General features: G+C 43.5%; 1 protein-coding gene across 1 annotated transcript in view; it reads right to left on the bottom strand.

Moving 5' to 3' along the window:
• The window catches only part of GRB10 (growth factor receptor bound protein 10), a 198,141-nt gene that overhangs the window by 111,549 nt on the left and 62,911 nt on the right, over positions 1-23,681 (bottom strand). Inside the window, exon 3 of the mRNA XM_038760157.1 lies at positions 13,662-13,755. Coding sequence (XP_038616085.1) covers positions 13,662-13,755 — 94 coding nt within the window. The remainder of the gene's footprint in view (positions 1-13,661; positions 13,756-23,681) is intronic.

Raw genomic sequence — 23,681 nt, 5'->3', positions numbered from 1 at the left:
GGAAGAATTTTCTACATTCTACCAATCCCAGAGTGTGAAGCAACCAAGAAGGAGACTGTTCATCAACAGTTAACTGCAGCCGAGTCTGCCCAGCGTGGAGTGTGTTTTTCCAGAGGGATTTTAATTTACGAAATTCCTCTTCAGACTTCCACCTGTGCAAGGAAATGCTAACTTTTGTTGCCAAGCAAGCATTAGCAGGGAATGCACTTTGCAAATCACACACACACACACACACACACACACACACACACACACACACACACACTTTTTCAGTCAATGATACTGAGTGCTTACTGTGTTTAGAATTACTACAATACAACAGGATTGGTAGACAAGTTCCCTTCCTAAACGGAGCTTACAGTCTAGAGAGGGAGACAGACATTAATATAAAATGTGGCTATGTCTAAAAGTGACGTGAGGCCGAGGGTGGGGCGAATATCAAGTGCTTAAAGGGTACAGATCCAAATGCACTCTTTCGCTCACTTTCCAGGTTTCCTCCACACTGCACTACAGTAAGTGCTACTTAGCACTGAAAGTGGTCTTTAAGCTTATACTACTGCGGTCAACTTGAGGGCCAAGGACATTTTTTAGCAACGGCAACAGAGAAGTGAAGTGCCAGAGGCCATGGGGTTCATTCTGGTTCGAATGGATAAGAAATTCAGGGTTTAGTTAGAGGTTAAATGGCTCATGCTGAACTTTTTATCCTTCTCAAAGACCTCTGAAATAAAGGACCAGCAGCAGCCACTGGCCTGTCAAACACACTGGTCTGTCTAGTTAACCCTTTCCATCTCCCTGCTGCTGCTGTAACCAGTGGCAGCTCTGCAACTTCCTCCAGGCAGGAAGGCAGTGATATGCAGCAACTGTTCCTGACACCTTGTTGGGAACAGATGGGCGGATCTTGACGTAGGAGACTGAACAAGGGTGAACAGAGCCTGAATCGGGAAGCTGGGATTTGGGGTTAAGCGGCAAGCAGGATGGACTCCAAAAAATTAAGCTTCTTTCATTGGTCTGAACATCCTCTTGGACCTATAATTTCTTGACTTAAATGTGGACAAAATGGGTTTGCATTTGGTGCGTTCCTTCCGAAATGCGCTGTGATTTCATTTTCATTTATGCTTTCCTTTCAATATAAAAGAAGAAGCGGGGCCTAGTGGATAAAGCATTGGCCTCGAAGTCAGAGGTACCTGGGTTCTAATCCTGGCTCTGCCACTTGTCTTCTGAGTGACCTTGGGCAAATTAGTTAACTTCTCTGTGTCTCAGTTACTTCATCTGTAAAATGGCAATTAAGACTGTGAATCCTACATGGGACAGGGACTTGACTGATTAGTTTGTATCTCCCCCAGTGCTTAGTACAGTGCATGGCACATAGTAAGTGCTTAACAAATACCATAAAAAATGTACTTCTTTGTTCTGCTCCAGCATTACCTATTGGGGAAAAACCTTCCACTCATTCAGTAGCATGCATTGAGTACCTCCTAGGTGCAAAGTAAGCACACACACACAAACTCTCTATCTCTCTCTCTGACTGATGGAGCCTGCACAGGTCAGATATTTTGTGAAAAGAATGTTCCTGTAGAAACTTCATGCTTGGCTCCTCCACCTCATGGATTCTTTAGTTTAGGAACCTTCACCATTGATGGTAAAGAACCATCAGAACTATGGCTGAGGCTAGGACTACTTGTTACCATCCAGGCCTCCTGCTTTCCAGAGATGTGCTCTTTCCACCAAATTCAATCATATTTACTGAGTGCTTACTGTGTGCAGTGCACTTTACTAAGGGCTTGGGAGAGTAGAATGCAACAATAAACGGACATATCCTCTGCCCACAACGAGCTTACAGTCTACAGGAACCAACCACAGAGCTTCTAATCCATTAGGATTCATGAAAAATGCTTTGAATTTGGCTGAGGGAAATTCAAAGACTTCTCCTTTCACTCTTCCAGTCATAAATGTGACATATTTATACCCTCATTTGTTTCTTCATCTGTAAAATGGGGATTAAATCCTACTTCCTCTCCTTTAGACTCTGAGGCCCTTATGGGACAGGGACTGTGTTCAACCTCATTAGCTTGTATCTATCACTGCACTTCATACAGTGCTTGGCACCCAGTAGTGTTTATCACAGTTCTTATTATTAGAGATTCTGACACAATCACGTCCAGAGTTGGTCCAAAACAGGACCACAGAGTAACTGCAGTAAGTCTGTCTACAGCCCAAGCAGAAGAGAGAATGAAACTGCTACTCGGGAAGAGATCACCAGGTGGAAAAAAAAAACATTTTAAAGTGATGAGTGTCTACTCTGAACACACAGAAGAATAAGTAAGCAGTCTACGATGTAGCTTGATTGAAGAGATTACCAACTACAAGGCGCAGAATATAGCAGGGATCAAATTTCAAAACCAGAATGTCAGCCTAAAGGGATCCAGTTTAATGTAGGCAGGGTAATAAATCATATATTGAGTGTTTACTGTGTGCAAAGAGCACTATACTAAGCACTTGGGCGGGTAAATTGTAATAGAGTTGGTAGACCTGTAGAGAGAAATTTGCTGATTAAGTGCCTTAGTAAAATTATGAGAAGCAAAAATGTACAGGTAATAGAAGAGCAAAGTGGAAACTGGAAAAAGTTGCTCCCCTACCTGTAAATTATTTTAGTGTCTGTTCCCCTACTTGACTGTTAAGCTCCTTGAGGGCAGGGATCAAGTCTACCAATTCTACTGTACTCTCTCAAGCCCTTAGTACAGTGCTTCTCAAACAGTAAAAGCTCCATGAATACCATTTATTTGAATGCAGTTCACCATGGGAAGACGGAAAAAACTAGATAAAACACAGTGAGTCTTCTGATTTCACAAAATTACAAAGAGTCATTTTACAAAGAACATTTTAATCTCACCTTTAGACTGTAGGCTTGTTGTGGGTAGGGACTGTGTCTGCCTACCCTGTGTATTATTCCATCTCAATTGCTTAGTACAGTGCTCCACACATAGTATGGGCTCAATAAATATGAGTGATGGATTATATCTGTTCAATTACAAAGATATGCATGCAGACTTCATGAAAGAGGTTTCTACATGATGAACACAATTATATACCACAAAAATATCATTTGTGCAGCTTTAAAAGTAATTAGGATTACACAAAAGCTGGTAGAGTCGAAACTGTCCTCATTAAAATAGTTTCCATTGATCTGGTTAAGAAAATAATGATTTAGACTAAGAATATGAAAGCCTAGTAATAAGTGACAATTTGTCAGTATTTTTCCATAGAGTAATATGGGAAAAAATTGATAAATCCTATCATTAGGTTAGGTTTACGGTTAAAAGATACCATATCATGACAAATCAATATATCATTAAATATGAAATTTTTAAAAATCAATTTCAGCTTGGAAAGATGCTATTCAACTGGGGAGAAAGTCTAACCACCTAATTTCCTAAGAGTTGAAAAACCTGGACATGGAATGACAAATCACGTGACCTCTATCCTACTTGGGATCGCATAAGAAGAGGTTTAACATCCAGATCTCGTCCTGGGAATCCAGAAGGGAAGGCCTCAGCCTCAGTTTTTCCCCACTGCCAGTGTGATCAACAATACTAACTGAGCTTTGGGAAAGGCTGGAATTTCCAAATATTGCACAACTTCAAAGCAATTCCTAAAAAAAGCCTTCTTTGGAGGACCCACCTAAATTTTAAACCAAACCAAGTTTCACTGTTACTGAAACAGAAACTTCCCCCATACCAAAAGTACCCTAAGGAGGTATGTCCTATTTAAGGAAGTTAAAGTGCACTTCTCTGTCCTGTTGGACATTGTTCACCGCTCTTATTTTAAAGATGAAAACAGCCAACCTAGAATGAGTCATCTACTGCTGAATTAAAATAATGATAACTGTGATATTTGTTTAAGCCATCAATGGTACTTATCGAATGTTTTCTGTGTGCAGAGCACTGTACTAAGGGTTTGGAAAAGTACATTAAAATTATGTTGGTAGATGTGATCCCAGCCCACAAACAGTTTACAGTCTAATAACTGGCATCTGTTAGGTACTTAATTTTGTACCAAGCTCTGTGCTATACAGTGGGATAGATACAAGACAATAAGGTCAGACACAGTTCCTGACCCACATGGTGCTCACCACCTTATGGGGAGGGAGAACAGGTACTGAATCCTGATTTTATAGATGAGAAAACTGAATAAAAAGGGAAGCTAATTTACTTGCCCAGGGCATAGAGCAAGCAAGTCATAGAGCAAGAATTAAAACCCAGGTCCCCAAATCCCAGGCCCTTGCTCTTTCCAATGCAATGGAGGGAGAGATAGAGGTGAAGAAGGGAAAGCTCAAATACAATCATTCTGTGGAAGGGCTTAAGGTCCCATTTTGGGGTGTGATCCCTTCCTTCACTTTCTCTAGACTGCAAGCTCCTCATGGGTAGGGAACATGTCCACTAATTCTGTTGTATTGTATTCTCCCAAGCGCTCAGTTAATACCATTGATTGGATTGCTTCACTGGACACTTCCCTAACTTGGGAGTGCTCTTATACCTGCCTAGTAAAATAAAGAGATGACATGTCTCAAAATTCTATGGCAAAACTCTTATACTTCCAGAAGCATACCAGCTAGTGGCCGTTGTTCTCATTGTTTGCACTACGCAAGATGAAGTTCTCACCCAATGGCAAACTTTTGTTATGTTCTACTTGTTAAAAAGGCCAACCCAAGGAGTAAGAAATGCTGACTCTGATTCCCCTTCTCCTCTAGTTTAATAGAAATAAATTAAGTTCCTCACATATTTTGTGAAGAGAAACAAAGCTTTCCATTGCTTAAAGCTGGGACAGGTTGGGAAGTTGATATGATGGAAACAGTTTCTCTGACTTGATCATTTCAAGTCTAGCTTATATAGGCTTTAGACCTGGAGAAGCACTGGTAACTTGTTCTACAAAAATTATAGTTTCCCAAATATTTTGCAGGGACAGAATGATCAGGAATTGTTACTTTTTAGTATCTTCTGAAAAGAAGAACCCATCATAATCATTCAGTTAAAAAAGACATAAAGTTGCTCTCACTTACCATACAGAAGAAGCTTTTTTAAGACTAGGAAAAATCAAATTCCAGTTTTAGATTTCTAAATTTCCATATACTTTCTTTGACCCATCCTAAAACACATCCTAAACCTTAAATCAACTTCAAAAAGAAATTACTTTGATCCTGTAAAGGAGTAATGCTTAGAAGTTGGAAAACGCTTTTTTTAGAAACTGTCAAACAAAAATAAGCTGCTTGCATTAAGAATGAGTTAAAATGAAAACAATAAATCCTCTTTGAAAGATATGAAGCAACAGGTCAAGGAAAGGCCTAAGTAATCTATTACTCTAGATATCAGGTGTTTTCTAAGCTCAGCTGAGAAAAAAATTAGTCACCTAAAATCCTGCCTCTTTGAATAAAGTCTTTTTTACACATTTTGTTCATGACTTCAAAATCACACAATAAAGAGTTGTCTTTTCCTGATGGCTATATATTTTACCTTCTCAAAACTGTCGCAAAATGCGATCGATCTTAATTATCTGAAGTCAGATTCATGGAAGCCAAAAAGCACACAGAATTCCAGCTTCACCTCACTGTCATGGATGGGGGAATTGCAAATTGGGTTTCACAACTGGGTTTTACCTGCACCTGGACTGAATACAGCAATGTCTTCTGCTTCTTCCAGTGAAGCCTAGCAGTAAGTGTGGCACTACACAAACAAAGGGTGAAGAAGGCATGGCTCATCCTGAATAGGAAGGTGTAGTGAAAAGGGAGGAGCACTGTACTCATCTGGAATTACGGTAATGCCTGGGGATACATTTCCAGACTTGCTACACAACTATTACCATGTTCCTTGCTTCATTCACTCATCCCCTAATATTTACTTGGGACCTACATTTTGCAGATAACTACATAGGGCTCTTTGAGAGGAAGGACAAGGGAGGATAGTCTAGTGGAAAGAGCATGAGCCTGGGAGTCAGAGGACCTGGTTCTAATCTCAGCACCATCACTTCCCTACTGTATGACTTTGGGCAAGTTAGAACTTTTCTGAACTTCAGTTTCCTCATATGTGAAATGGGGATTCAATACTTGTTCAGACTGTAAGCCTATGAGGGACAGTTCTCCCCTTTCCAACTTCAAAAATCAGCAGCCATTCTTTACCAAGCTTTGCTGATTTTTAGATTTATTTTTCTAGCTTTGAGATATCTGAAATGGTAAAGAAAAATATCTAAGTGAAAAGGTCAAATATTGACTGCTGTTCCCTCATACAGATTGACTTGCTTAGGTTGGGGAATAAACTAAATCCAACAATTCAATCTCAGGCTACCTCCTAGGTCAGCAAGACATAATGAGCACTCTTTCTTTGTAGGGCACTGATCAGGAATTTATAAAGGCCTGAGAGACAGTCCCTGGACTCAAAGAGCTTCTACTATGAGAGTGGAATTAAAAAAACAACCCAAAAAATGGTAACAAGGAGTAGCACTGATGCAGAAGTTCGACTCTAGCTGAACAAAGAAATACTAAGATGGTGAAGAGTAACGGAATGCTTCGAAAGAGTGGAGCTAATCTGGGAAGTCTTCTTGGAGAACGTGGGCTTTGAATAGGGTTTTGAGGCCATGATAGAGCCCTGCCTAGACCAAATCTTGGGATGGTGGGCACAGTTATTAATAATAATAACAACAACAATAGTAATAACAATGGCATTTGTTAAGCGCTTAGGTACGTGCCAGGCACTGTACTATGCCCAGGAGCAGATACAAGCAAACCAAGTTGGATACAGTCCCCGTCCCACATGGGGCTGTCTTAATTCCCATTTTACAGATGAGGTGATTGAGGCCCAGTTAAGTGACTTGCCCAAGGCCACAGAGAAGATAAGGGGTGGAGCTAGGATTAGAACCCAGGTCCTTCTAACTCCCAGGCCCACATTCCTGTGGTATGTTAGGACTTGCTCCTACACCTGCAAAGAAACTCAAAACATGTTTAGGAAAGCCAACTTGATCTGAATGAACCCCAATTCCAATTGCTCATTTTGAACACGGTGATGAACCAGACCCACCTACACAACACGAATTGGTGGAAAGAGATGGGGAAGTGGAACAAACGGCATGGAAGACGGCCTGTATGGTGGGAGGAGGCGAGTCACTTGAGGGATGTGAAGCATGTTACCTTGGCTGGATCAGACGGGGGAGCCGAGCTGTAGGAGGAGCTGAAGGTTTATTAAGGGGTGTGGGGAGGTAGATGTGAAGGGGGTAGGCTTGCAGGTCATTAACTAGGAGCTTAAAACAAGCTTCAAAGCAACTGGGAACCTCTGTAGGTCTTCACATCATCATTCTGACAGCCTAGGCTCCTAAAAGTCCTGCTGCTATTCCTGTTCTAGAATTAATGTGTAATCCCAATTAGAGCCTCTCAAATTAGAGATCAGAATCTCCATTAGTTCCCTGCTCAGTTTCTATAAGATTAATCATAAACACTACTAAAAAAAATCAACCCATCAATGGTGTTCATTGAGTATTTACTGTGTGTGGAGCTGTACTACACACCTGGGAAAGTCCAATATAATACAGTTGGTAGACAGAATTCTGACCCTTAAGGAACTTAAAATATCCCCTCTACTGTTATTGCAAGAGATTGTTTCAGGATCCTCCTGTCCTCTGGTTTTGGCCAGTCAATCAATAGTGCCTGAGTGCCTCATGAATACTGGCCACTGTATTAAGCACACGGGAGAGTTTAACAGAAGCAAAACACACATCCCTTGACTAAAACGATATTACAACCCAATAAGGGACATAAACAGACAAAGATTATTTAGAAAATAAAGGATGTAGGAAGGATAAGGATATTGTTGCCTATTGTATGCTTGTTTGGGCAAGGAATGTGTCTACCAACACTCTGATATTGTTATACTGTACTCTCCCAAGCACTTAGTATAGTGCTTACACACCGTAAGCGCTCGATAATATGACTGACTGACAGTAGAAAGACCACAGGCCTGGGAGTCAGGAGATTTGGGTTCTAGTCTTAGGTCTGCTTTGGCCTCTCTGTGCCTCAGTTTCCTCATCTGCAAAATGAGGATAAAATACCTGTTCTAAATTTTTCTTAGATTGTGAATGCAAGGCCAGGGACTGTGTCTGAGCTGATTACCCTGTATCTATTCCCGTGCTTAACACAATCCTCTAGACTGTAAGCTCATTGTGAACAGGGAATATGTCTACCAACTCCGTTATACTGTCCCAGCTGAGAGGTATAAACACTTACATGCATGAGAGTGACTACTGGTTGCCACAATTTGGATTTTGGGGAACTAATCAAGAAAGACATCCTGGAGGAGATGGGCTTTGAGGATGGTCAGCTTTTAATTCATTCCTCATCTGATAATGGTTCCTTCATTTTTGCTAATTCTTCCTGTCAAATATCAGTACTGTGTTCCCTGTTTACTCCTCAGGTCATCTACCTAAAACAAAGTGGAATCACTAGGTTTTCTCTCCCTAAGAGTTTTAAAGCAACAAAGTGGGTAAAAGAATAAGATCTTTACTTCAGAATAAATGAAAGATATGAATGTCAGAAGAAGAATGAGCAAAACACAATCTCTGAAGCATTTCCGTGTTTCTGGCAAGAGCCAGAAATCACTGCCAATTTCATGGATGGAGCATTAATTTCTAAGTTCCATTTCCGTCTGGTCCAGCTTTCCGTAATTCCAGAACCTCCCTGCCCCCCACCCCCACCCACCACACACACACTTTGCCAATTCCTCACTGCAATCTGACTACTAATTCCTTTTTACTTTCCCTTTTCTGTCCCCCCGACTCTCCTCCTAATCTTCTCGTGTTCCGATTTTCTCCTGTTTCAGGCACTCCCCACCTTCCTTCCTCCAACAGGTAAAAAAGGTAATAGAAGGGATGATTTAAAAACACATAGAGGTGGACACAAGAAAGGAGATAGGGCAAACAGAACTACTAGTAGTAACAGTGGTTGTAGTTATACTTAAACTCTCACTGTATGCGGAGCACTGGATTAAATCTAGGAAATCAATCAATCAATCAATCAATCGTATTTATTGAGCGCTTACTATGTGCAGAGCACTGTACTAAGCGCTTGGGAAGTACAAATTGGCATCACATAGAGACAGTCCCTGCCCAACAGTGGGCTCACAGTCTAAAAGGGGGAGACAGAGAACAGAACCAAACATACCAACAAAATAAAATAAGTAGGCTAGAAATGTACAAGTAAAATAAATAAATAAACAAATAAATAGAGTAATAAATATGTACAACCATATATACATATATACAGGTGCTGTGGGGAAGGGAAGGAGGTAAGATGGGGGGATGGAGAGGGGGACGAGGGGGACAGGAAAGAAGGGGCTCAGTCTGGGAAGGCCTCCTGGAGGAGGTGAGCTCTCAGCAGGGCCTTGAAGGGAGGAAGAGAGCTAGCTTGGCGGATGGGCAGAGGGAGGGCATTCCAGGCCCGGGGGATGACGTGGGCCGGGGGTCGATGGCGGGACAGGCGAGAGCGAGGTACAGTGAGGAGATTAGTGGTGGAGGAGCGGAGGGTGCGGGCTGGGCAGTAGAAGGAGAGAAGGGAGGTGAGGTAGGAGGGGGCGAGGTGATGGACAGCCTTGAAGCCCAGGGTGAGGAGTTTCTGCCTGATGCGCAGATTGATCGGTAGCCATTGGAGGTTTTTGAGGAGGGGAGTAATATGTCCAGAGCGTTTCTGGACAAAGATAATCCGGGCAGCAGCATGAAGTATGGATTGAAGTGGAGAGAGACACGAGGATGGGAGATCAGAGAGAAGGCTAGTGCAGTAGTCCAGACGGGATAGGATGAGAGCTTGAATGAGCAGGGTAGCAGTTTGGATGGAGAGGAAAGGGCGGATCTTGGCAATGTTGCGGAGCTGAGACCGGCAGGTTTTGGTGACGGCTTGGATGTGAGGGGTGAATGAGAGAGCGGAGTCGAGGATGACACCAAGGTTGCGGGCTTGTGAGACGGGAAGGATGGTAGTGCCGTCAACAGAGATGGGAAAGTTAGGGAGAGGACAAGGTTTGGGAGGGAAGACAAGGAGCTCAGTCTTCGACATGTTGAGCTTTAGGTGGCGGGCGGACATCCAGATGGAGATGTCCTGAAGGCAGGAGGAGATGCGAGCCTGGAGGGAGGGGGAGAGAGCAGGGGCAGAGATGTAGATCTGGGTGTCATCAGCGTAGAGATGATAGTTGAAGCCGTGGGAGCAAATGAGGTCACCAAGGGAGTGAGTGTAGATTGAGAACAGAAGGGGACCAAGCACTGAACCTTGGGGAACCCCCACAGTAAGAGGATGGGAGGGGGAGGAGGAGCCTGCAAAAGAGACTGAGAAAGAACGACCGGAGAGATAAGAGGAGAACCAGGAGAGGACGGAGTCTGTGAAGCCAAGGTCAGATAACGTGTTGAGGAGAAGGGGGTGGTCCACAGTGTCAAAGGCAGCTGAGAGGTCGAGGAGGATTAGGACAGAGTATAAGCCGTTGGATTTGGCAAGCAGGAGGTCATTGGTGACCTTTGAGAGGGCAGTTTCCGTGGAATGAAGGGGACGGAAGCCAGACTGGAGGGGGTCGAGGAGAGAGTTGTTGTTGAGGAATTCTAGGCAGCGCGTGTAGACAACTCGTTCAAGGAGTTTGGAAAGGAATGGTAGGAGGGATATGGGACGATAACTAGAAGGTGAGGTGGGGTCAAGAGAGGGTTTTTTTAGGATGGGAGAGACATGGGCATGTTTGAAGGCAGAGGGGAAGGAACCAGTGGAGAGTGAGCGGTTGAAGATGGAAGTTAAGGAGGGGAGAAGGGATGGAGCGAGAGATTTCATAAGATGAGAGGGAATGGGGTCAGAAGCACAGGTGGCCGGAGTAGCACTTGAGAGGAGGGAGGAGAGTTCCTCTGAGGATACCGCTGGGAAGGATGGGAGAGTAGCAGAGAGTGTTGAGAGCCGGGGGGTTGGAGAAAGGGAGGGAAGAGACTTTGGGGAGGTCGGACCTGATGGATTTAATTTTGTTAATGAAGTAGGAGGCCAGATCGTTGGGGGTGAGGGAAGGAGGAGGGGGAGGAACCGGGGGCCTGAGAAGGGAGTTGAATGTACGGAAGAGCTGGCAGGGGTGATGGGCATGGGTGTCAATGAGGGAGGAGAAATAGTTTTGTCTGGCAGAAGAGAGGGCTGAGTTAAGGCAGGAAAGGATAAACTTGAAGTGAACGAGGTTGGCATGGTGTTTAGACTTTCGCCAGCAGCGTTCGGCAGCTCGAGCATAAGAGCGAAGGAGGCGGACAGTGGCAGTGATCCAGGGCTGTGGGTTAGTGGTGCGAGAGCGGCGAAGGGAAAGGGGAGCGAGCGAGTCTAGCTGAGTAGAAAGGGTAGAGTTGAGAGCAGTAATCTGATCATCAAGACTGGGTAGAGAGGAGAGGGCAGCGAGGTGGGGTGTGAGGCGCTCCGAAAGATGGGTGGGGTCCAGAGAGCGGAGATCTCTGTGAGGGAGTAATACGGATTTACAGGGGAAAAGAGTGTGAGTGAGGAGGCAGGTGAGAAGATTATGATCAGAGAGAGGGATCACAGAGTTGGTGAGGGTGGACACAGTGCAGCGGTAGGAGATGATGAGGTCGAGGGTATGACCAAGTTGGTGAGTGGGTGAGGTGGGGTGGAGGAAGAGGTTAGCAGCGTCAAGGAGAGATAGAAGGCGGGCGGCAGAGGAGTCGTTAGGGATATCCATGTGGATATTGAAGTCTCCGAGGATCAGAGTGGGCATGGAGAAGGAGAGAAGGAATGTGAGGAAGGGGTCAAAGTCGTTAAAGAAGTTGGAAGTGGGGCCCGGAGGGCGGTAGATGATGGCTACAAGAATCTGGAGGGGGTGGTAGAGGCGAATAATGTGGGCTTCAAAGGAAGGGAAGGAAAGGGAAGGGGGAGGAGGGATAGTGCGAAAGCGACATTGGGGGGCGAGAAGGAAACCGACACCTCCTCCTTTTCCGGTGAGTCTGGGGGAGTGGGAGAAGAAGAGGCCTGCACTGCAGAGAGCGGCAGAAGAGACTGTGTCGTCCGGCGACAGCCATGTTTCAGTTAGGGCGAGGAGGAGTAGAGAACTGGAAAGGAAAAGGTCCAGGATGAAAGGGATCTTACTTAAAACGGAGCGGGGGTTCCAGAGGCCACACTTGGCATCAGCTGTCGAGGGTGGGGAGGGAGGGGGAAGGGTGCGAGGGGTGGGGAGGGTTTGGATTGGGATGAGTTGGCGGGGGCCTGGGCGGGGAGAGTGGGAAGGGGGGGTGGCGATGGGAAAGGAGAACTGGGATGGGGTGGGGGCGGGGAGAAGGGGAGGAGGGGGGGGCCGGGAGGGAGAAGCGGAGGACCTGCGCTGGTACAGAGGAATCCTTGGTAGGGGTTGAGGGGGAGCGGTCTTGGTGGGTGAGAGGGAGGGAAACAGCTGGGTGGGAGAGGGGAAGGGGAAGGTGAGGAATGGGAATGGCAGTTGGGAGCAAGGGAACTGAAAGTTCATGGTGAGGTCAGCAGGGCGAGTGACAGTACCGCGGGGGGTTAACAATTGAGATGCAGAAGCAATAAAACAGTAGCAATGATAAAAGTAGGCGATGGCATCACAGGGTGTAGTTGAGCAATCAATATGCTATGGCAATAATAGAATTGGCAGACAATGATGCCACAGAGAGCAGATACAAACTATTAAGAGCTGGAGTAGGGTGGGCCAGTTAAGGGGGGGTCAGGGAGCAGAGATACCTGGGGAGGGGAGCGAACAGTCAACTAGCATGGGAGGGCTGAGGAGGTGTGAATGAGGTTGTCGTTAATGTAACATGTAACATGGTGCTAACATGGTGCTAACAAGGTGCTAACAAGGGCTTTTTACCTTGGGGCGGGCAGGGGGAGAGTCAGTCAGGACCGGACCGGGAAGGGGGGGGGATGAGGGGCACTTTACGGAAGGCCTCCTAAGTGGGGGGGTGGAAGCAGGGGGGGCGTCCGTGGGGGCGCTGAGATGGCGGGAGGAAAGCGTATTCAGGTGGGAATTAGACAAGGACCCGGCCCTTCAAGGGGCTCCCAACAGTATAAAAGAAAGAGCTGAAGTCAGACTGAATTAGGAGGTGGGGAGATCCATCCATCACCCTCAGTGAAAAATGTACTGATCAGGAACAAAATCAGTTTTCAAATGGAAGCATAAAGTCTGAGCTGTGTTTTCTGGCTTTTCAAATTATGCTCATTATCTCCCAAGAAATCAGAAGAACCCCATAGTTACTTTGGTCTCCACCAAATTTGCTAAGGACTTTGATCTCAGTTTAGTTATGGGTTTTCTAACTTCATATTTCTTCCCACAAAAAAATGAAGGAGGCTGAAGTGGAAGCTTGACTGTACTATCAGCAGTGAAGGATTTAAGAAGGAAAAAGTACAAATCGTTCAACAGTGGATCTTCTCTTTTTTGTTTGTGAGGTTGTTGGGATGGGCAAGGTGGAATGGGGAGAGGAAGAGCCCCACTGGAAGGATGCTTTGCTCTGGGCCAAGTTTTCTGTGACTGCTATCTCCCTCCTTCCCTCACCTTGGGAAAGACGGGGAAAGAGAGCTTATCACATTTCCCCTTCCATCACGACATCTGCCCGACAAGGCCCCTAGGAACACTGCTTATCAGAGTCCCTCTGATTCCACTCCTTACCTTGGTGATTTAAGGAGATTCGGTTAGTTCCTTCCTGGAATCCAGGCTCCACCAGTTCTCTCTGACTGTGAGACGAGGTCTGGTCTACTTTTTCCTAGAAAAAGGTCAAAGAACAGAAAGTGTCTGGTTGAAAAGTGTGTTTCATATTCCCCCAGATTTGTAATCTCTTTCTTTTCAGCCGATGGATTTCCAATGATTTGTCCACCAGTGGAAATAGGCAAATGTCAGCCATGAACCCCCAGGTTTGTCTGTTTCCCCTGATCGTCATGTTGTTACTTCTAATGCGGCTGTTTTCGCCTGCTACTGCATTTGGTCGATTAGGGCTTTCCCTGTGGCCATTCCTAAAGCCTCTGTCTGTTGCCACAGAGCCCTCTGCACCCTGCACAGGCAATTTAACTGGCAATCCCCTAAGCTCCTTCTTTAGGGGTTAGTGTCCTTAGATTCATTGCCCTAGCTACCAGGCAGGCCTGATGCCCAGGAGCAAGACCACCAGGTAAGGTGATTCCTGACAAGGCAGGGCCTTGGAAGGAATTTCTAAAGGCTATTTCAATGAGGGTTCAGGCCCTGAGATGTGTATCTTCTCCTTCCACATTTGCTGACTGCTCAATTTATTTCTCTTCCCTGCACCCAAATTCCAAGGCTATTGGGTAACTCGGGCTTGTAAAATAGACAGGAGTAGGAGGAGGATGTTCAAACACAGGGTATTATTTTTACATATGCTACAGAAGACTGTACAAAACAAAAACAGCTCAATGCATCTAACTTATCAACACTCTAGTTCTGTAACAAAGAAAATATCCTTTAGTCTGTCAAATCCAGATGCTCCTGATGAAAAAATGTACCCAATCTGGAATGAATGTATAAAAGGGGTGGGGGAGAGAGGGAGAGAGGGAGAGAGGGAGAGAGAGGGAGAGAGAGAGAGGGAGAAGGAGAGGGAGAGGGAGAGGGAGAGGGAGAGGGAGAGGGAGAGGGAGAGGGAGGGGGAGGGGGAGGGAGGGAGAGAGAGAGAGAGAGAGAGAGAGAGAGAGAGAGAGATTAGACGGATTTGAGTTGACTGTAAAGTATCAGGTCTTAGTGAAGTCCAACCTCAAGAGATGACTTCCAAAGGCAACCCAACTGAAAGCTGTCACTGAATTCTGCCATTAAGGGAGAAAGCTAATGATTCAGTGATAGTCATGTTAAGTAAAAAAACAAAAAAAATTTTTTTAAGGATAATAATAATAATAATAATGATGGCATTTGTTAAGCACTTACTATGTGCAAAGCACTGTTCTAAGCACTGGGGAGGATACAAGGTGATCAGGTTGTCCCAAAAGGGCTCACAGTCTTCATCCCCATTTGACAGATGAGGGAACTGAGGCCCAGAGAAGTGAAGTGACTCATCCACAGTCACACAGCTGACAATTGGCGGAGCCGGGATTTGAACCCATGGCCTCTGACTCCAAAACCCGGCTCTTTCCACTGAGCCACACTGCTTCTCTATGCAGGATGGCAGGCCTCTGGGAGACTGACAACCACAATGTGACATCAGTGGTCTGCATAAGACTTCAAAGCAAACTGCAGGGCTGCAGAGCTGTATGAATAATGTTTAATACTCAGACAGTTCTTAACATCAGGCTACCCAAATCTGTCCAGAGGCCTAAGGGAATCAGCGATGACCCTATGTCAAGTGAAAGCAAAAAATGCTTTGTGATCATCAAGGTATTGTTTGCTCCAACATGGACAGAAAAATTATAGAATGATTGGGACAGGCAGACTGGCAAGCTGGTCATCACAGGGAATTCAGTGATGCAAATGTACCAGACCTATTTAGATCTATCTAGCCTTCCAAGCAGTTTCATCAATGTCATTTTCAAACCACTCCAAATCAGACAACAAGGCAGAAACACAAACAACAAGATCATGGAACATAGTCACTTTGCCAAAAGTAAAGCGATGCCTCACCTGGAAGTACAGGTTTGGCAAATGAGTAACAGTAGGGTACACAAACAATGGTCTCATACTAAAATGAAGAAACTGAAAGCAGTGGGGATAAGGAACATTTAAATTACCCAAAAAATTCATCTTCAAAAAGATTCCACAGCAGACTGAAAAGTGTGCTTGTTGAGTCACCCCATTCTTGAATGCCGCAAGCCAAACAATAATAATAATAATAATAATAATAATAATAATAATAATGGTATTTAAGTTCTTCCTATGTCCTGGTTAAGTTCTTCCTCTGTGCTAAGTGTTGGGGGAAATACAAGATAATCAGGTTAGACACAGTCTCTGTCTCACAGGGGGCTCAAAAATCTTAGTCAGGGGGAAGAAAATATACTAAATCCTTCCTTTACACATGCGAAAACTGAGGAAAAGCTAAGAAGTGACTTATCCAAGGTCACACAGCAGGAAAGAGGTAGAGCCATAATTAAAACCCATCAGTATCTTATATCTATTGCTTATTCTCAAGCACCTAGAGTACAGTATTCTGTTCATAGGAGCTGCTCAACAGATGCTGCTTGCACTTTGGGAAACTAGCAGACACAATGCGGTGGCCACCTGCAATCAAACTGACCTCAGGAAAAGACCCTTATGCTTGGTAGAAAACTTTGATGCCCTCCGGAATTTTCAAAAAACAGATTACTGCTTCTCAGTAGACTGACTGTCTCAGATCTGTTCATTTCTAAAGTATTTCTGATATCTTACCACAGAAATGCTAGTTGACAGATTGGTTTGAAATTACATACTGAATCTCTTCTATAGTCATCAAAAGCCAAGTACAGGAGTGACTGCAGTCAGAAAGCATGCTTGCAAGAAAACACTTGAATAACTACTCTAATCTATAAAGGTTTGGCCTTTTAGATTGGTTTCTCACTATAATACTACAATTTCTCAAAATACTAATGCACTTTTGGGCCTCAGAAAACAATTCAGTTTTGAGAAAGTCACATTCATTTTCATTGAGTCTGAAGTGTCTCTAAAGTATCATGTCAAATGTGCAAATGAGAAAGTTACGGTTCTGAATGTGTTGATCGTACTACAACATTAAAGGAGTTCCAGGCTGTTGTCACAACGTCTGGGAGCTTTAACATATAAAACGTCTTTTGGTTGCCCTTCTGAATATTATTTTCTTTTATTAAAGCCTAAAGTAGACATTTAAATGCACTATTCTAGTAAACCAACTTGATATAGGTCTAGGAGTGCGCATCAGATGAACAATTTTATGTAAGGAGGCATGCAGAGAGCAGATTACTAGCAGATTCACATATAACTCACACCAGAAATTAATATAAGCATCTAGTAGGCAATGTTCACATTTTTCTAATGAGAATTCATGTAAATAACAAAAGTAAGGGTTTAGAGTTTTTCCTTCCAGCTGAGATTACAAAGTTGGTGGAACACATTTAATGCTTTGGCTGTATTTCACTTCTGGGATAAAGCCAAGCAGGGAACTCTTCATCCTAAAATAACAACTTTCTGAAAAATGAAGTGTGATCTACAATTCATTCATTCAATCATATTTATTGAGCGCAGAGCACTGTACTAAGCGCTTGGGAAGTACAAGTCAGCAACATACTGTAGTCTGACATTTTTCTTTAACAAATAGGGGAAGAACATGTGCTCAAATTGGGCTTTAATCAAGTCATTTCCTCTAGTCCGTATTCGTACTGGTTTAATATTTGCACAGAACCTCCAAACGAATATGATTTTCCACTTATGATGTGGAATGCTAGTAGTTCTTTATTTTGAAGGATTTAAATTTTTGTTTTTGAGTTGAAGATGTCCCAGATTATAAGGATATCCTTATAATTAATGCCAAACCATCGACTGTGATTTTAATGCTTATTCTGCCAGGCATCATTAGCTGAAAGGCAATTTTTGCTACTTAGGTGATTTTACAGAACCGGATGCTCCACCCAAGAAAGTATTTTCACAATTTAGTGTAGCTGACTGTTTACTGTTCTTGAAAACCAAAAATTGTCAAAACCCTGGCCAGGTAAAACAGCAGTAGGGAATGATTAGCTCCAAGGTACAATTTGTTCCTGAGACTATGTGGGGAAAAATTTGTGCTTTGAATATTTTGTTTCATGAGTCTTTCTTGCTTTCCAAAACCCTCTAAAGTATTTTTCCCAACTGACAGATTATCAGCCATCTTATTTTTTCCCCAGTGAATGACTGTATTAGAGTTAAAAGCAAGGGCAATTTCCTTTCCATGAAAACACTTCAAGAATTAAAAAGGCTTTTAAAAATCCACCGAGGGATAGGAATTGATCAGAAATGATCTAGGATAATCACTGAAATAACCTTTGGAATATTGAAAAAGAAATTCCAAGTACCAAGCTTCAGTGCTACATTCATTAAATAATTAAAAACTGCACAATGGAAAGCAATATTGTACTGGCTCATTCACTGGTCCAGGGAATCTTGGGACTTCTTCCCACATTCATCACTAACTCCTTGGGCGACCTTCGGGAAATTATTCAAGCCTTAAATGTCAGCATCTCTATTACCTGAGGCTACTAATCCTGGTTAAGTGCTCTGAGATTTTTAGTTGAAATAGTCTATCCATTATGAACAATATCCACTGGAGCTGTAGCTGCCCATAACTTGACATATAAGGGCCGATCGGAAGCAAGAGGGAGCTTCAGGTGGCTTAATCTATCCTGGATAAACTATGTGTGTTTTGGGTTTCTTTTATTCATGATTCAAGCCTGCTATTCCTTTAAGCTGAGTACAAAACTCTGCCAGCACTGCCCAAGAACAGTTTATGTCAACAGGGGTAGTTATGAGCTTAAGTACCTGATATACATGCTGCGTGTGCCAATTGGTTTTTCCAGGCAGAAACACCATAATTTCCCTTAAAATCCAAGATGCTTTCAGAGACACCCCAATACTACCATTTCCAAGTGGCAACTAAGTCACATGACTGCTGCTTCAATCAGTCAATCAATGGTGGTTATGAGTGTGTATTATGTGTAGAGGACTGTGGTAAATACCTGGAAGAGTACAGTACCACAGAATTAGTAGACAAGTTCCCTGCTCAAAATGAGCTTCATGGAGCTATTAACATCTTTTCCCCATCCTTTATCAACAAGAAGCCACTCTCTAAGTGCAATGATGATGTCCAGACGGTCTTAGTCGAATAGGAAGACAGGCACCTGAGCAGCTTCAGGCAGGTAAGAATGCAAGTGATAATGGAATCGCCTATCGGGAAAGCTGGACTAGCCTCAGTCCTGAAATGTTGGAACTGGGAACTTGTATCTAGGGATGGGTTGTGATGTTAGTGGTTTGTGCACTACACTGCGGATTATAGCAGAGGACAGGATGTTCTGGAGAAAGTATATCCATGGAGTTGCTATGAATTGGAAGCAACTCGAGGGCACATAATAATAATAATATCTCATACTCTCTATGCTCTGCCAGCCAAGTTCCAGCAAGGGTACTAAGTACAACCAAGTGAAGGACTTTCACATTTTTCCACACAGCACACATCTGTAGCCGTAGTGACCTCAGTATCATGCTGCCACTGTGCTGTTTTAGTGTCATGACCCAGAGGATAGCGATTTCAGAAAAGCAGCACGGCTTAGTGGAAAGAGCCCGGGCTTAGGAGTCAGAGGTCGTGGGTTCTTCTAATCCTGCCTCAGCCACTTGTCAGCTGTGTGACTTTGGGCAAGTCACTTCATTCTCTGTGCTTCAGTTACCTCATCTGTAAAATGGGGATTAAGACTGCGAGCCCCACGTGGGACAACCAGATTACCTTGTATCTACCCCAGTGCTCAGAACAGTGCTTGGCACATAGTAAGTGCTAAACAAAAACCATCATTATTATTCAGTAGCTGATACAAACTGCTGCCCTTGAAGGCCAGTGACACCTAAGAATTGCTGATAGGTTTGTTCACCTCAACCAGTGGTATTTATTGAGCACTTACTGTGTGCAAAGCACTGTATTAAGCACATCTCCTACACAATGACCTATGTGGTTCTCTGGTCAGAAATCTTCACAACTCTTCCCCCAAAAGGTAGAACTGGACTAGAACCCAGGTCTCTTGATTTATAGAGCAATGCTCTTTCCCCTGGATCAATGGCAGGGTGAATACCCCAGAACCAGGGCAGTGACTGGATAAAGCTTGTGATGAGAATGTCTGATTCCAGACTCCCTAAGCAAATGCTTATTTCCAATGAAAACCAAAGTGAAGAGGAAGCCTAACCTAAAAAAAAAATAAGAAAAAAGGAAAGAAAAAAATGCATTCGGCTCTTGGGAGATCTTGGCCAAGGATCACTCCACATGTAGGAGCATTGTAACAAAGGGAAGCCAGCTTTTTGAAGCCTCATTCTGTCAGAGGGAGATGGAGAGATGAAAAGGGGGGAAAAACAGTGAAAAAAAGACTTCGAACGACCCTCCCTTTATGGAAACATCTGCCCGAGCTGCAGTAGACCATGGAGGTCTCAAATTGTCTTTATTAGTCACATGTGTGAACTCATAAATAACCCAAATAAAAGGAAACAGCATTCTCATCTGATGAGAGGGCTGAGTAGTTATCCAGTGAACCTAGGCAACAAATCCAGTCTGGGAAGGACTGATATGAGCGCTGATTATCATCTATATTTCTGTTTGACCCAAATGACCCCCATTAGCTCTTGGCATTAATCAGATTCACCAGGTAGTTGCTTAAACTACCTGTGAGCCCTGTGATTGTGAGCCCCACATGGGACAACCCGATCACCTTGTATCCTCCCAGCACTTAGAACAGTGCTTTGCACATAGTAAGCATTTAACAAATACCATTATTATTATTATTATTATTATTATTATTATTATTATTAAACACCTGCTTCTCTTTTGCAACAATATCATGGCTTTAGAGCTCAGCAAAAAGCTTAATTATTTTTTCCCAGATCCTTGTACGTTCCGCTTCCCTTTTCCTTTAGGGAGGGCTGCTGGGCAAAACCATCAGGAACCCCTACTGCCTTCCCATCATGACTGCCTTCCCATCATGATCCCCAAAGCCCTTGTTCCCAACCGACCCAGGGCAGATAGGGCTGCTAGTGATTTAGAGCAGCCTCTACAGATTCTAAAATGTTCGGTGGCTTTGGCTGCAGCTGGCCTCTCAAAGACTTAGGTGGACATACCCTGAGGCTCCTATGGGTCCTCTGGACCTCTGGATTGAACTTTTGTCTTTTGTGTTTTGTAGTATTTGAGCACGGGCTTGGGAGTCGGAGGATGTGGGTTCTAGTCTCAGCTCCACCACTTGTGTGCTGTGGGACCATGAGCAACTCACTTCACTTCTCTGTGCCTCAGTTACCTCATCTGTAAAATGGGGATTAAGACTGTAAGCCCCATGTGGGACAGGGACAGGGTCCAAACTGATTACTGTGTATCTACCCCAGTGTTTAAGAGTGCTTCGCACGTAGTAAGCACTTAAATACCATAATTATTATTATTTCTTATTTTGTCTGCTACCAGACCCATCTTTACCTTAATTTTAGAAAGTAAGCCTCTGGAAGGCCAAGACCTCTCACCTTCAGCACTTTGCATGCAGTGAAGGCTTAATAAACACAATTCCTAATACTCTCCCTATTGCTTCCCATTCAGTCAGTTGGAGCAGCACTCAGTGGAAAGAGGCACGGGCTAGGGAGTCCAGTCATGGGTTCTAATTCTGGATCCACAACTTGTCAGCTATGTGACTCTGGGAAAGTCACTTAACTTCTCTGTGCCTAAGTTACCTCATCTGTAAAATGGGGACTAAGACTGTGAGCCCCATGTGGGACAACTTGATCACCCTGTATCCTCCCACATGGCTTGGAACAGTGCTTGAAACATAGTAAGAGTTTAACAAATATCATCATTAACCTTCTCACTGTGCCTCGTTCTCGCCTGTCCCATGTCCTACCTCTGGCCTGGAATGTCCTCCTTCCTCAATTCTGCCAAACTAGCACACTTCCCCCCTACAAAGCCCTACTGAAAGCTCAACTCCTCCAGGAGGCCTTCCCGGACTAAGTCCCCCTTTTCCTCTGCTTCCTCTCCCCTCCCCATTACCCCCACTCACTCCCTCTCTCTACCTCCCTTTCCCCTATAGCAGTTGTGCGTGTATATATATGTACATATTTATAATTCTATTTATTTTATTAATGATGTGTATATATTCTAGACAGTGAGCCCGTTGTTGGGTAGGGACCGTCTCTATATGTTGCCGACGTGTACTTCCCAAGCGCTTAGTACAGTGCTCTGCACACAGTAAGTGCTCAATAAATACAACTGAATGAATCTATAATTCCATTTATTTAAATTGATGTTATTGAGGCCTGTATTTGTTTTGATGTCTGTCTCCCCCCTTCTAGAATGTGAGATCGTTGTGGGCAGGGATTGTCTCTATTTGTTGCTGAACTGTACTTTCCAAGTGCTAAATACAGTGTTCTGCACACAGTAAGTGCTCAATAAATATGACAATGAATGAATGAATGAAAGGAGGAGGAAACACCAGATCCCTTAGAATCCATTTCAGGAAAATCTTGGGAGTTGAAATAATGTTCTGTCAACCTTATGCACTATTAACTTCAAAAGTTTTTTTGTAAAAAGAGTGCCAACACGACTTTGTCAGCATTTCCCCTAAACGGTGCATAAATAATATGCTCTGGGGTGAGTTCTGGAGACACTGCCAAAAGTAGAGTATCCATGAGACAACGGCAATGCAGTAATAAACCACAAGTGCATTGCTATTTATGCACCATTTGTGTTAGTAAATAAAGTGCTTTACTGAAGTAGAGACATCATGCTTGAGATAGTTCCAACATTCCCTTATTTGTCAAAATTATGTCAGAAAAGTGGAAGCAACTTATAACAACCCAGTGTGAAAACCAGCAACTGTTGAGTCATTATTAGCTTAGAACACAGCTTCTCAACTTCAATAGCAGCTTTGAAAACAACTTGTTCCTAGGATTTAAAAACCATTTATTAACATACTGCATCCAATTCAATTAACTGGTATCTACCCTGGCACTTAATAAAGTGCCTGGCACATAATACATCCTTCAACACTATCTATACAGTGCTTTGCACACAGTAAGCACTCAAATATGATTGATTGAATGAATATAGATACACACACACAGATGCATACACACACACACACAAACACACACACACACAAACGCAATGCTGTCAAGAGTCAAAATAAGTTATTTTCATAACTTGCGGCTAGAAAATCACAGTTATAAGAAAACAGATGTTGGTATCACTTCTTACATTTAAATGTCTTTCTTGAAGTTTAACAGAGCTAAGAAAAAGTTCAGTTAAAATCTTAGGCTAAGAATATCAAGAAAAAAAATAGGCATCCATCTGCAAAACACATCTTGTCCTCTCTCTGCCTGAAGGCAGGGAACTGGACCAGGTGACATCAAAGGCCCTTCCAACTCTATGATTTTATGAAAGAGAAATGAAAAAAATGACTTCATCAATTTGGGTTAGAACTGACAGACCAAAAGTATTCCCTACCTTAATGTTTTATTCCCATGTACGATCTCGATAATGATAGCACATAAGTTATACAACAAAATTTAACAAGTAAAATATACAAAATTAAGGGAAGAAAGACACAGCTCCAATAGCCTCACATGAAATTAGTTATTGGTCAGTGCACACAACCTTGTGCCATTATCATCACCTGCTTTCTAAACGCCAAACTACAAAGGGTTTCTTAGAAAGTATTCACTCCCACTAGATGCCTCTCCAGAAAAGCTCCAATTGCTCCTCAAAGTTCTCCAAAATCAGATCTCCACAGGACAACTCTTTCTTTGTACCTTTGTCAGGTCTAACACATCCTAAAATGTAGATCATCTATCCCTACTAAACAGAACAATGTTGCAAGTATGGATTCAAGCCCAAGTGAGTATCGGGAAAGTATTCTTATGGATTCCACAAGTGTTGGAGTATGAAGGAATCTATCAGGGGCATTTAGACTGTGAGCCTGTCATTGGGTAGGGATCATCTCTATATGTGGCCGATTTGTACTTCCCAAGCGCTTGGTACAGTGCCTGCACACA

This window comes from Tachyglossus aculeatus, chromosome 18 (assembly GCF_015852505.1).
Source record: "Tachyglossus aculeatus isolate mTacAcu1 chromosome 18, mTacAcu1.pri, whole genome shotgun sequence".
Taxonomy (NCBI): Eukaryota; Metazoa; Chordata; class Mammalia; order Monotremata; family Tachyglossidae; genus Tachyglossus; species Tachyglossus aculeatus.
The sequence above is the reverse complement of the archived record's forward strand: the minus strand, read 5'-3'. Positions and strand labels throughout refer to the sequence as shown.